Below are 13,752 nucleotides of genomic sequence, written 5' to 3'. Positions count from 1 at the left end.
CTGGGGGGGGGGGGGGGGTATGTACTGAATGGGGTGGGGGGAAATCTGGACTGAATGGGGGGGGGGGGATCTGTACTGAATGGGGGGGGGGAATCTGTACTGAAGAGGGGGGGGGAGAATCTGTACTGGGGGGGGGGGGTATGTACTGAATGGGGGGGATTTGTACTGAATGGGGGGGTGTGTACTGAATGGGGGGGGGAATCTGTACTGAAGGGGGGGGAGAATCTGTACTGAAAGGGGGGGATCTGTACTGAATGGGGGGGGGGGATCTACTGTAGGGGGGTGGGTCTGTACTGAATGGGGGGTGACTGCACTGTAGGGGGTCTGTGTAACATGCAGGGGGTCCATAACTGTTAGGGGGGGTGTCTGTGTAACATACAGGCGTCCCGAGCTGTGGGGTGCTGTGTAATGTAAAGGGGTCCAGAGTGCTGTGTAATGTAAAAGGGTCCAGAGGGACAAGGACTGTGTAATGTAAAGGGGTCCAGAAGTGCAAAGTGCTGTGTAATGTAAAGGGGCCCAGAGGTGCAAGGTGCTGTGTAATGTAAAAGGGTCCAGAGGTGCAGGGTGCTGTGTAATGTAAAGGGGCCCAGAGGTGCAGGGTGCTGTGTAATGTAAAGGGGTCCAGTGATGCAGGGTGCTGTGTAATGTAAAAGGGTCCAGAGGTGCAAGGTTCTGTGTAATGTAAAGGGGCCCAGAGGTGCAGGGTGCTGTGTAATGTAAAAGGGTCCAGAGGTGCAAGGTACTGTGTAATGTAAAGGGGCCCAGAAGTGCAAGGTGCTGTGTAATGTAAAGGGGCCCAGAGGTGCAGGGTGCTGTGTAATGTAAAAGGGTCCAGAGGTGCAAGGTTCTGTGTAATGTAAAGGGGCCCAGAGGTGCAGGGTGCTGTGTAATGTAAAGGGGCCCAGAGGTGCAAGGTGCTGTGTAATGTAAAAGGGTCCAGAGGTGCAAGGTGCTGTGTAATGTAAAGGGGCCCAGAGGTGCAGGGTGCTGTGTAATGTAAAGGGGCCCAGAGGTGCAAAGTGCTGTGTAATGTAAAGGGCCCAGAGGTGCAGGGTGCTTTGTAATGTAAAGGGGCCCAGAGGTGCAGAGTGCTGTGTAATGTCAAGGGGTCCAGAGGTGTAGGGTGCTGTGTAATGTAAAGGGCCCAGAGGTGCAGGGTGCTGTGTAATGTAAAGGGGCCCAGAGGTGCAGGGTGCTGTGTAATGTAAAGGGGTCTAGAGGTGCAGGGTGCTGTGTAATGTAAAGGGGTCTAGAGGTGCAGGGTGCTGTGTAATGTAAAGGGGCCCAGAGGTGCAGGGTGCTGCGTAATGTAAAGGGGTCTAGAGGTGCAGGGTGCTGTGTAATGTAAAGGGGCCCAGAGGTGCAGGGTGCTGTGTAATGTAAAGGGGTCTAGAGGTGCAGGGTGCTGTGTAATGTAAAGGGGCCCAGAGGTGCAGGGTGCTGTGTAATGTAAAGGGGTCTAGAGGTGCAGGGTGCTGTGTAATGTAAAGGGGCCCAGAGGTGCAGGGTGCTGTGTAATGTAAAGGGCCCAGAGGTGCAGGGTGCTGTGTAATGTAAAGGGGCCCAGAGGTGCAGGGTACTGTGTAATGTAAAGGGGTCCAGAGGTGCAATTGTGGAGACCTAACCTACCTAAGACAGTGTTGTATCACAGTGGCTTAGCTATGTTAACTGTCTGACGTTTTTGCTTCTTGGGGGGGGGGGGGGGGTAATTTACAATGGTATTCAGCAATGAGGGGGTTAATGTACTTCCACTGATGCATTGGTGACACCAGTGTCAGTGTTTATTACCCCTATTTGGTGCAGCATGAAAGGGTTCATACACAATGACACTGGTGTCACTAATGCAGCACAAAGGGGTTAATTACCTGCCACTGGTCACCAATGCATCAGTGGCCAGTGGTGTATTTGATACTACCCACCCCATACACTCCGCACCCCTCTCATCTACATACCACCCACCCCCATAATTGTTTATTTTTTTGGTGGGGGAGTGGATCTTGGGTGGGAGTTCCCACACTTTTTTCCCCAGGACTTGACCCCTGCTGGGAAACATAGACAACACTGGTCCGTGGGAGCAAAAAAGGTTGGTAAAAAGCTGTTAAGCAGTTTATGTGGAAGCTGACAAGCTGTAGGCTTGCTCAGCCTGGTAGTTAGGGCCTGTATATATTGTGTAGTTAGTGCAGAGACACGGCTAGGTTTTTGTTTGGCTAATTGTTCTAAACACTGTACAGCACCTGTATATAGACTTGTATATATCACGAACAAACACTGCACTGTTTGTCACTACCTTACTGGATTTGGTATCTGTGCCTGAAAGACTGCTCATGCCAGGTTACATATGGTGAAGGCTGCGACCAGCTGTAGTAAGTTACTACTTAAAAGCTATTTTTTTTACCAAAAATAGGTAGAAGAATAAGTATCGGTCTAAACTGGGGAAAAAAAATAATGTTTTATATATTTTTGGGGGAAATTTATTATAGAAAAAAGTTAAAAATATTGATTTTTTTTCAAAATTGTCTCTCTATTTTTGTTTATAGCGCAAAAAATAAAAACCGCAGAGGTGATCAAATACCACCAAAATAAAGCTCTATTTGTGGGGAAAAAAGGACGCCAATTTTGTTTGGGAGCCACGTCGTACGACCGCGCAATTGTCAGTTAAATCGACGCAGTGCCGAATCACAAAAACTGTCCGGGTCCTTTAGCTGCCTAAAGGTCCGGGTCTTAAGTGGTTAACAAGGTGTGATTGAAACGTTCAGGGAGAGCATCACCCTCTGGATGATAAGGTGTGGTGCAGCTCTTGTCGATGTTAAGCAATGTTAACAGCTCTTTAGTTAGGCGACTTTCAAAGTCCCACCCCCGATCAGAGTGTCAGGTCGATCCATAATGAACAAAAAACTTCTCCCACAAAACTTTAGCTGCAGTTACTGCTTTCTTATCTCTGATAGGCTTGAGCATATCGAGTACAGTGATCAGTCACAATCAGAACATTTCCCACACCACTGCTGTCACTGTCAATACACAAAAAGTCCATGCACACTAAGGTGTACGTTTAATAAACCGTGATAAGCCGAGATCATGATGATCACGGCTGATCACTGCTTATCACAGAGCATTGCCGGTTTAATAAACTGTGATAAGGAGCAGAGAACACATTCTTCACTTCACATCACATCACATGGATGTTTTGTCACAAACGGCCAGTTTAATAAACCGTGATATGAAGATTTCACAGCTCTTCACCTGAAATATCTCCCTTCCAGATTCACCAGCTCAGAGGTGGAGAATCTGGGAGAGAAGCTGGTGTGATAAGAGGAAGAAGGCTTATTTCTTCCTAATTTCAACACCAGTGGGTTAAAAATGAATATTAACAACAATATACACGTGTGTGTGTGTGTGTGTGTATGTGTATATATATATATATATATATAATATACACACACACACACACATATATACCGTATTTATCGGCGTATACCGCGCACTTTTTTGCCCTTAAAATCAGGGCAAAATTGTGGGTGCGCGATATACGCCGATACTTGCTTCCCGCACTGTGTTTGAACTTTGCCGCCGATCCCTGCTTCCCGCGCTGTGTTTGACCGCCGCGGCGGACATATACCGAGCGCAGTACACTCGGGTACAGTCGGCCAGGCTCGGCTCCCTTCTAGGTTATGCGAGAGGAGCCGAGCGTGCTCGAGTGTACTGCGCTCGGTTTATGTCGGCGGCGGCGTTCAAACACAGCGCGGGAAGCAGGGATCGGCTCAGAGACAGCGCAGGAGCAGCAGGGAGGACACCACGAAGGCCGCAGACGGACGCCGGACCGGACAAGGCCGCCGATGGACGCTAGGCAAGACACCAAAACTGTAAGTAATAAAAAATAAATAAAATTCAGGAATTTCACGTCCAGAGTAGGGGTGCGCGCTAATTTTATGTCTGAAAACATTAATTACATGTTCTTTTAAACTTTAGTTTCACTTTTTGAATTCGGCTGCACCATAATCTCACAATATCTCACGAGATTACATGCAGTCCACCCACTTTTACACAGATCTCGGCTGTTTTCAGAGAAAAAACTTCACCTCTGTTCACCATCTGAGAACTGAAGTTCTCAGTTTATTAAACCGGCTGCAGAGGAGATAATTCTCCTCATGAGAACTGCCGTGAACTGCTGTGAACTGAATGGAGAAAAAACTTCACAGTTTATTAAACGGACACCTAAATCCATTTCAAATGTTTCAAATGTTCCATAGGAGCAGCTAAGTTTTCCGTTGCAGACATCTCACACAATGGCGGCAATAGTCCACAACAGATTCCCTCATTCGTGGACAAAAGAAACGGTCTTGGATTAATCCGTAGAGTTTTTCAACTCCTATATGCAAACTTCTCAAAACAGATTTTCTGTAGACTTGAGGGAGCACTAGCTGTCTCCTTCCAGGATGATCATGGAAAAAATGTACCCTGTCCATCAGTTATTTTGAGTTTATCCCATTCTTTAAGATAGTAGGTACTCTGCTCAGGTAGGGTTTTTCTCATGTAATTAGGATCTTTAATTTGGTTTCTTTCTCCTCGACCTTGGTAGGGTAGGAGCTGGTTTCCACTGGGTAACGATAGACTACCTCTTTCCAGGCTGGTATTATAACTGGGTATGTGGTAATGTTCCGAACAGTAACAACATCCATTCTTGGACATTTTAAATGATAGTACTAGAAAGGAAAGACTATCTCCCAGCCTCCATTTGCAGCCTCTTTTGCATCAGTCTCCAGCAGGAAAAAGCTACCGGTTGCACTTGGTGAAATTTCCACATAAACCTGAAACGCTCTCACTCCCCCGGGTGGAAGCTCTATGGAATGCCATGGATTTCCCACACACCAGGACTCCAGGAAGATCAGGAGCAAAGATTTGGCAGATATTTTGAAGCTCTGGAGCAACAGGGAATGAAGGTAGAGGAGTTCCCTGTTGGGGCTGAAGAAACCATATGAAGGCACCCTCAACAGCTTCCACATTGGAACCCACAATCATAGGAGCATACTCGTTACCCCCACATGGAGGGCTCACATAAGCAATGGGGCAGATCCTCAAAGAAATTACGCCGGCGTATCTCTTGATACGCCGCGTAATTTCAAATTTTGCGCATCGTATCTTTGTTTTGGTATCCACAAAACAAGATACGACGGCATCTGGGTTCGATCCGACAGGCGTACGCCTTAGTACGCCGTTGTATCTTAGATGCATTTTTCTGCGGCCGCTAGGTGGCGTTTCCGTCGTATTCTGCGTCGAGTATGAAAATTAGCTATTTCCGACGATCCACGAACGTACGAGCGGCCGTCGCATTTTTTTTACGTCGTTTCCGTTCAGCTTTTTCCGGCGTATAGTTAAAGCTGCTATATGGTGGCGTACGCAATGTTAAGTATGGCCGTCGTTCCCGCGTATAATTTTGAAAATTTTACGTCATTCGCGTAAGTCGTCTGTGAATGGGGCTGGACGCCATTTACGTTCACGTCGAAAACAATGACGTCCTTGCGACGTCATTTGGAGCAATGCACCCTGGGAGTTTTTACGGACGGCGCATGCGCAGTTCGTTCGGCCTGGGGACGCGCTTTATTTAAATGAAACACGCCCCCTACCCGCCGAATTTGAATTCCGCGCCCTTACGCCGCGAGAGATACACTACGCCGCCGTAACTTACGGCGCAAATTCGTTGAGGATTCAAACAAAGGCAAAGTAAGTTACAGCGGCGTAGCATATCTGACATACGCTGCGTCCGGCGCAGATGTATGTGGATCTGCCCCAATGACTTTAAGTGGGGGATCATCATCAGCTATCACACCAGGAATGCGAAGCTCAACTTCTAGAGAACATCCATAAATACAGGATTTTCTCCTACACCATAAACCGTGTAAAAATTCTGAATTCCAAAATTCTTTTTTTTTTTTTTATTCGAAAATTCGGAATTTCAAAAATTCTAAATTACAAAATTCGTATTTCAGAATTTCCGAAAATTCGGAAATACGAAAATACGAAAATAAAAAAATTCGAAAATACGAAAATTCGGAAATAATTTTCTAATTTTTGAAATTCCGATTTTTTTCATTTTCGACAAAAATAAATAAATGTGAAAATTAAAAATGTTGTTTTTTTCGGAAAATTCGAAAAATTCGTTATTTTCTTTTTATTAATTTTTTGCTTTTTCGGAAAATCGAAAATTCTGAATTCTGAATTTTTGAATTTTCGTATTTCACGAATTTACGAACAAAGCAAAAAAATAAAATAAAAATGGAAACAAATTTTCGAAAATAAAAGGCGAATGGAAAAAAACGTATCCCCTTCCCCCCCCCCAAGTCGCGCGACATGAGAAATTCCATTGAAGTGAATGAGAGCCGTTTTAATGTACACTACTGGAGTCACTCCGACTTCAGAAAAGGTTCCTGTACTACTTCAAGGCGACTTCTAGGCAACTTGTACCCATTGATTTCAATGCCTCAAAAGTCGGATCACTGTCTTAACTGAAGCAACTTTACAGGAAAAGAAAATGGTTTACTCAGGCAAACCCCTCCCTCCCACAGAGCTGATTATTATGTGATTGGCCACAGCCAAAGTCACCTATCCTGGAGGCAACTTTAAGTCGCGTTGTAAGTTGCTCCAAGTTGCGCTGAAGTCGCGTTGCTTATTATTATTTTATTATTATTTTTTTTGTAAGGGTTAGGGGTTAAGGTTAGGGATTATTTATTTATGTATTTATTTACATAGTAACTAATAATAATAAAAAAATAATTAAAAGCTGATGGAAACGCAAAAAAAAACTGCACCTATTCTCTGAGAAAAAAAGCCCTGCCTACATCATGTATAAGTTATATAACCAATGGTCAATTCATGAGACATTTTATATAAAAGTGTCACAATTCCTTAACCTCCCTGGCGGTATGATTCTGTCTGGAATTACGTACCAAAAGCGGTACAATTATTTTGCATGGAAATTCTGCGTTATACTGTAGGCCTGCAATTCTTGGGAAAAACTCACTTAAATCTGTCCAAACAAGAGTCTAATAGGCATCCCGGGTATGATAAAGTTTGAAACACAAAATCATAAAATTATAATATAATAAATAACTATAAATAATTATAACAAATGATAATGTAATTATAATAAAAATTATTCAATAATGTAATCAAATCAAAATCACTGAAATTTGCTCAGTTGCAGAATTGTCGCTGTCATTACTTTTATTTTTTTATGACGGATTTCCCCACAAATCGCTATCGCACAATTGTGCAAGTGATTATAATTTATTATCGCTGTTTTCTAGCTGCTCTAAAATCACTTTTGACATAAAGGGACACTTTTGGTTGCTATGGACAATATACAGTTTGCAGGCACAAAAAAAATGTTTTTATTATATAAAACTTCATGCAGAACACAGGGCAGACCACTAGGGACAAGGGGGGTGTATTTTTTACATACAGTACTGTAATCTATAAGATTACAGTATACCGTATGTAATGTGTTTGTTTACTTTTTTGAATTTGCCGCCGCTCCCCGCCCCCATGCGTCGTAAAGTCGCAGGGAACGGAGATCGGCGGCACGCGGGCACTGTGTGAATCGAATGGAGGACGCCGCTCGCTCACACAGCGGGGATGCATCGCTGGATCCAGGGACAAGGTAAGTACAGTAACCCTGCCTGGAAAAGGTAAGCCAGCGCGCGCTACAGGCTCTGCACATTTACCCCGAGCGTGACTCGGGGTTACCGATAATTGCATTGAAAATCCACCCCGAGTCACGCTCGGAAATACCTCTAAGGAGGTTAATCATGTCACAATGCAAACAAATACAGTGCAATAAATATGTTCAAATTACATGTAACCAAAATACAGAATCAATAACATACCCGGACAATAATCATGTCACATCTCCTTTCCCACGTTTCCCCATAAAAGGCTACATCGGAGGAAACGCATTGGAAGAAGAAACTTTATTATTGTCCAGGTCTGCTGCTGATTCTGTATTCGGATTATCCTCCCACTACTGTTTGATTGCTTTTATTTTTTTTGAGATGCAATACTGAGCTCCATAAACCCCTAAGTTTTACACATTACACGATTAGCCTTTCTTTTGCTTTAATTATTAACATGGATCAAGTGTGAGGTGTATAGCGGGTCTGGAAAATTGGATGTGGAGCTGAGACGCCAATCTTCGGGCTTCTGATCACAGAGGTCGTGATATCCAACAGACCAAGCTACACACAAGATACCTCAGTCTTACCTTTTTATCTCAGGCTTAACATGATTTTCTATAACGTAGAGATCATATGGATCTGGTAAGAGGCACATTTATTTATTACACTGGTGTAACACAGATTTATTTTCATCTTTAATTGTCCCTGGGAGTGGTGCACTGTGCTTTTTCCTGTTGGAATACGACATGAACACACATCTCGAATATGGACACCTGATTACTATTGATGTTTTTTTATTTGATGGAATTATATAGTAAATGTATACCTACATGTAAAGCATACAAATGAAATGCTTCAAATTGTAATCTTATAAAAGGAATACCTACCTTGTGCGGCTTCTCTGCCACTGCGTGCTAATCTAGGGCTATCCGCACCTAAACTGGATTGGGAGGAGCAACCACGGTCATTTACGTCACTGTGAAGCAGTCTGTTTCTGAGAAAAGAACACGTGATTAGAAAATTGAACAAAAAAATGTTGAATTATGCTTAACCTATTTATATTAAGCAGCTTCACTAAAGTAAAAAAAAGTATTTTGGCATGGTGTAAATCTCAATCAATCCTGCAGTAAGAACCAATTTTGCTGTACACCATAACCTATTTACATCCTAAAACATGCCTAAATCAGGCATATGGTTGATATCTTTGAGGGAAGCAGGGTGGGTAAAAATAAATGTGTTATAAGGGAAAAACATGCACGCTACTATGTTCTAATTGATGCAGTCACACAATTTCACAGTAACCATGAGATAAAACAAAGTTCAGGAATATTCCCTTATCCCATTGTTTTACAAAATTATGTACACTACAAACTGTATGATTGAATTATAATTTTGTTCTTGGGCTTAGATATACTTTAAGGCACTTTGTGGTTCTAAAGTTTACCTTAATGCATTCTCTGTATTAAGGTAAAAAAAAAAAACTTTCATGTTCTGCCCCCCCCCAGCTCCCCTTAAATACTTGCCCAAGTGTGATCTTGATCCAGCTCTGTGACTGAGAGCAGCAGTGCTGCCCTCTCTCTTCTCACAGGCTCAGAGGCAGCAGTCAAATCCTGTGAGGGGGGGAAGGCTGCGTTTGTCTATAGATACCAGTGGTGGCTGGTGGTATATTTTTGTTGGGGGGGCAGCAATCCTCCCAGTCGGACTATCAATCTAGGCCATGGGCTTCCTCCTGGTGACAGGCCTCTGCGCCTCCTCCTTCCTCGGCTTCCTGGCGGCACAGCTTCCCCTGCGTCTCCTCCTTCTCGGCGGCCAATAGGATCGCTTCTCCTCTCGGCCAATCGGATTTCAGGACCCACTTCCTTAACCAGAATTGGCCAGGAGGAGAAGCGGGAAGACAATAGCGAATATTACTTCACTATTGACTCACAAGTGGGCGGGCTCGTGGTTCAGTGCTCTGTGGCCCGAGCCCACCCTTTTTAAAAGCCAATTAGAGACTCAGGCTCTAATCATGTGCTTCTAAAAAAAAACTCCCATTGGAATCCATGTGTCCAGGGTCCTGCATGTCAATTAGGGGCCGGGCGTCTGGATTAAGAGGGAGGTGCCCCTGCTCCCAATATGGACGGGCCGCTACTGATAGATACACACAAGTAAATGGCTTGCAATGGGGGTACCCAAAAAGAAGGGTAAGCCCAGAAGAGGGGCTTTAGGGCAGCTAAAACCACTGCACAGAGCAGATGAGGATAAAAAAAATTATATTTTAATTTAAAAATGTTACAATCACTTGAAGTATGGAGTAATAGATTGAAATGAAGAGTATCAAAGTTATTGTGCAGAGTGCCGAGTGCTACGTTGAGCAGAACGATGAAAGGTATACCTTGTGTTATCCTTATACTGTTGGTTTCCTTTGAATTGTGTCAAAGCTCTCTCCAAATTTTTTACTACAATAGAAGCCTGAAAAGAGAAAAACAGAATCATTACAATGATGTGTACAACCAGTTGACAATAAAAAATAAAATTATCCAAACTGACTTACTGGTTGTTCCTCACAATGAAACAGCAGTATGCTTGATTTTCCCTGGTTCTGGACAGTAACTGCAAGAATAGAATTATAGGAGGCATACCCGATCTTTGAACAGCAGCTTTCTATATTTTGCAGGGGAATATTTTCAAGACTGTCCTGTAATGAATAAGTGGCATATATGGTCAAATATTTTGCATATGTAGCAAGGACCCAGGCCTCCTTCGGTCTAATGAGAACCTGCAGGGCCAGAGATAGCTGACATCCTTCTGTATTATATGCTGGGTTGTGAGGCATAGTGGGTGCAAAGCAATTAGATTCATTGGGCGCCAGACATTTCTTGAATGCAAAAGAATTGTTATTTCTCTTAACAGAATTTTGGGAGAGAGGGTTAGGGCTAGGAAACAAGGTAGTTGCAAGATTAATTCGATGATTCTGAGACTAACAGGAGGACAGCCATGCAGGGAAAGGCATCCAGCAAGACGCCACATCTGCATATGTGGGAATGCTGTCTCCTATGGCAACAGTTTTTAACAGTTCCTAGCACAAAGTGTAACAGTTCCTTCACTTACACTACAATCACTTCTTGTAGTTCTTCGAGAAAAAGGAAGAGGTACTCACTGACTCATATACAACATTTGTATTGGCCACATCCCTCAATCATTAGACAAAAAGAGTGTCTCCCCCATGGTGGGATTTTAGAGGCCAAACAAAGTATCAAGGTAAAAAATAGGTCTTTTATTGGGAATTAGTACACATACTGGCACTTGATGATAATGCACGCAGCAAGCACCCAAGGTGCATGTAAAAACAACAAATATACAAAAACAATAACAATAAAACAGTATGTGTGCCACAAACAAATGGCAAATAGACAGAAAACTCTCCTAGTTGATGATGTGTGTATTCCCGACGCGTTTCTGGTTGTAGACCATCATCAGGGGCCAGGAATGAAGAGTAGTACAAATCGTAGTTCTATTTACACGCACCACGTAATTTTCTGGATATGGACCCCTTCTGGTTATAGGATTATATGGGGATAGGGTTGCGTCTGAGCATTCCTCTAGCCCAGAGCGATGGGAAGTAAATGGGCCCAGGGCCTTCTGGTATGATCATCAAGTGCCAGTATGTGTACTAATTCACAATAAAAGACCTATTTTTTACCTTCATACTTTGTTTGGCCTCTAAAATCCCACCCAGGGGGAGACTCTCTCTTTTTGTCTTGTAGTTCTTCAGCCCACTGAGCTCCAAGTCTCTTACTAGACATGAATTCTATGCAAAAAAAGACATACTCGTTCATTCACAGTATGATAAATATGTATTGCAGATGGCTGACATGCAAATGTTATATGAAGGTCGTGTACAGTAAATGATGTCAGTAAGCAGTGGCAGCGTGGTATATTTTTGGGGGGGACTGCAAACAATCCACCAGGCACCACTCCCAGTCGGTCTGTCAGCAGCCCCGCACTTACCCCATCTAGGTCGCAGGTAGCGCTTCCTCCAGGTGGCGTCTCCTCCTCCTGCTTCTCACAGTGGCTTCACCTGCATCTCCTCTCCCCTTCTCCTCGGCAGCCAATAGAAACAATTCTCTTGGCCAATGGGGTGACAACCCGCTTCCTGATTGGCCGGGAGGAGAATCAGGAAGACGATAATGAATATTAATTTGCTATTGTCATTACAACTTCGGTGGGCTTGTGGTGCAGTTTTTTTACGCCCTGAGCCCACCCTTTTTTGAAGCCTATTAGAGCCTCTGGCTCTAATCACGTGCTTCTAAAAAAAAAAAATTGGAATCAATGCGTCCAACGCATGGATTAGGGGAGCGGCGCCCCTGCGCCCTGCATTACAGGCTGCCACTGAGTCGACTCTAGTAATATGCATGTCGCTCTTTCTTAGTGGCCTCACTATTTTTATTTTCTGTGATTTTTCTAGATGGTAGTCATTTAAGGTCCAGTCCAATAAAATGTTCTTACTAAGAATTTTTCCTCAGTTAACACCAGATTCAAACCTGCCATCAAATTGGGTCAATAGCATCTGTACGTTATTAAGAACATACTGTTTTGTCAGGTCCAAAGACCTACTGGTGTCCCATGTGACACCGGCAGTAATTTTGGGTCAGGCAGAGTCTGGCTCCCGGGATTGGCACGCATTTTGCATGTGGCTAGAGTGGGAATAGGTCTGTCAGGGACAGTATTTAGCATCAGGGAGGGGTTCCAGACACATATGGAAAGTGCAGGGACACACCACCCATCCTGAAAGCCTCTCCACTTGGGTACGAACCGGCCAGGCCGTATTCCACCCCTTGTGAAAGAGCCCTTTGAGTTTTTCCCATATTTGTGGCACTTCGATATTTGCATAATGCCTTTTAAGAAACATGGACATCAATGGGTCAAAAACAAGATAGGTAATAAAAACAAAGGTTTATTTAAAAATATCATTAGCATGTTAATGAGAGAGAAATGTACAAAGAAGAGAAGCCAAAATATAAGCAAAATATAAACTTACTCTGTAAAATAATATGAAGCAAAAAATATCTTACCCTTGATTCCAGGTCAGTTAAGACCAGTTCTCCATTTTGTACCTGAAGTATCATTTCCTGGCCCCATACTTTTCCCTCTGCTTTTAGCAAGTGGAGGCGTTTCAGACAGTCCTCTACATATCTCAGATTATTATCCAATTCACATGATAGCAAATGCTGACATAAAAAAATTGTTTTACAAATCAGATGCAAGTGAAAAAAAAAGTTTTCATATTTGGAAACAATATTCCATTGACTGGTTTGCTTCACTTTATTTGAAATTTTATGTTACTGTTTTTAATATTTACTCGTCTTTGTTATGCTGCAAAACTGGACACCTCTATTCCATATTGTGATGTCTTATGCTACTTGGTGGAAGAAAAGGCCTTTTGAATTATCACTGAAATACAATTATTTTCTTGGAATCTAGTACAGAACACAGGTTCTTATTACCATTACTTTCAGTTGACTGAACACTGGCAAAACAAGCTGTGAAGATATCCCTTATATACCATCTCCCACTTCCACCAAGCCTCAGTTATATAGAAAGCAATAGGAAGATCATTAGGAACGGAGGGTAGGTTCCTGTGTCATGACCTGTACTTCAAGAAAAGGAATTTACTAATAAGTAACCATAGGCGTGCACACGGGGTGTGCCGAGTGTGTCTGGGCACATCCTAATCACCCGTGAAGTGTTTGTGTAGCCCCATGCCGGCTGAGATCAAAGCAATGTGTACCCCGTAAGACAGTATCACACTGAGCAAATATTGGGGCTTGTAAGATCTGGTCTTGTTATGTAACTGTGTGTAGTTACATTACACCCCCGACACCAGGAGACATCCAAACACTGTTAAAATGAAGGGTAGGCAGCAAATACTGCCAAAAGACTCAAAGAACAAAAAAGTAAAAAAATGGGCTTGACAGAACTCAGCAGCTTGCAGAACTTTGCATTGAAAATTGACATCAGAGGAGTCCTGAACATTCATTGGGTAAAGCTTAAAGGTGTGAACAGAAGACCAGCCTTGCAAATCAGGGAGGCCCTGAATGGAAAG

At 43.3% G+C, this 13,752-nt stretch overlaps 1 protein-coding gene across 3 annotated transcripts in view; it reads right to left on the bottom strand.

The window, feature by feature from the left end:
* The window catches only part of EPS8L3 (EPS8 like 3), a 195,628-nt gene that overhangs the window by 133,409 nt on the left and 48,467 nt on the right, over nt 1-13,752 (bottom strand). For 2 of the 3 annotated variants that reach the window (XM_040337634.1, XM_040337632.1), the window contains exons 5-8: nt 12,722-12,877; nt 10,201-10,344; nt 10,042-10,118; nt 8,555-8,661 (exon numbers count right to left, since the gene is read on the bottom strand). In XM_040337634.1, coding sequence (XP_040193568.1) covers nt 8,555-8,661; nt 10,042-10,118; nt 10,201-10,344; nt 12,722-12,877 — 484 coding nt within the window. The remainder of the gene's footprint in view (nt 1-8,554; nt 8,662-10,041; nt 10,119-10,200; nt 10,345-12,721; nt 12,878-13,752) is intronic. The other variant, XM_040337633.1, reaches the window with a different exon arrangement.

This window comes from Rana temporaria, chromosome 2, assembly GCF_905171775.1.
Source record: "Rana temporaria chromosome 2, aRanTem1.1, whole genome shotgun sequence".
NCBI lineage: Eukaryota > Metazoa > Chordata > Amphibia > Anura > Ranidae > Rana > Rana temporaria.
The sequence above is the reverse complement of the archived record's forward strand: the minus strand, read 5'-3'. Positions and strand labels throughout refer to the sequence as shown.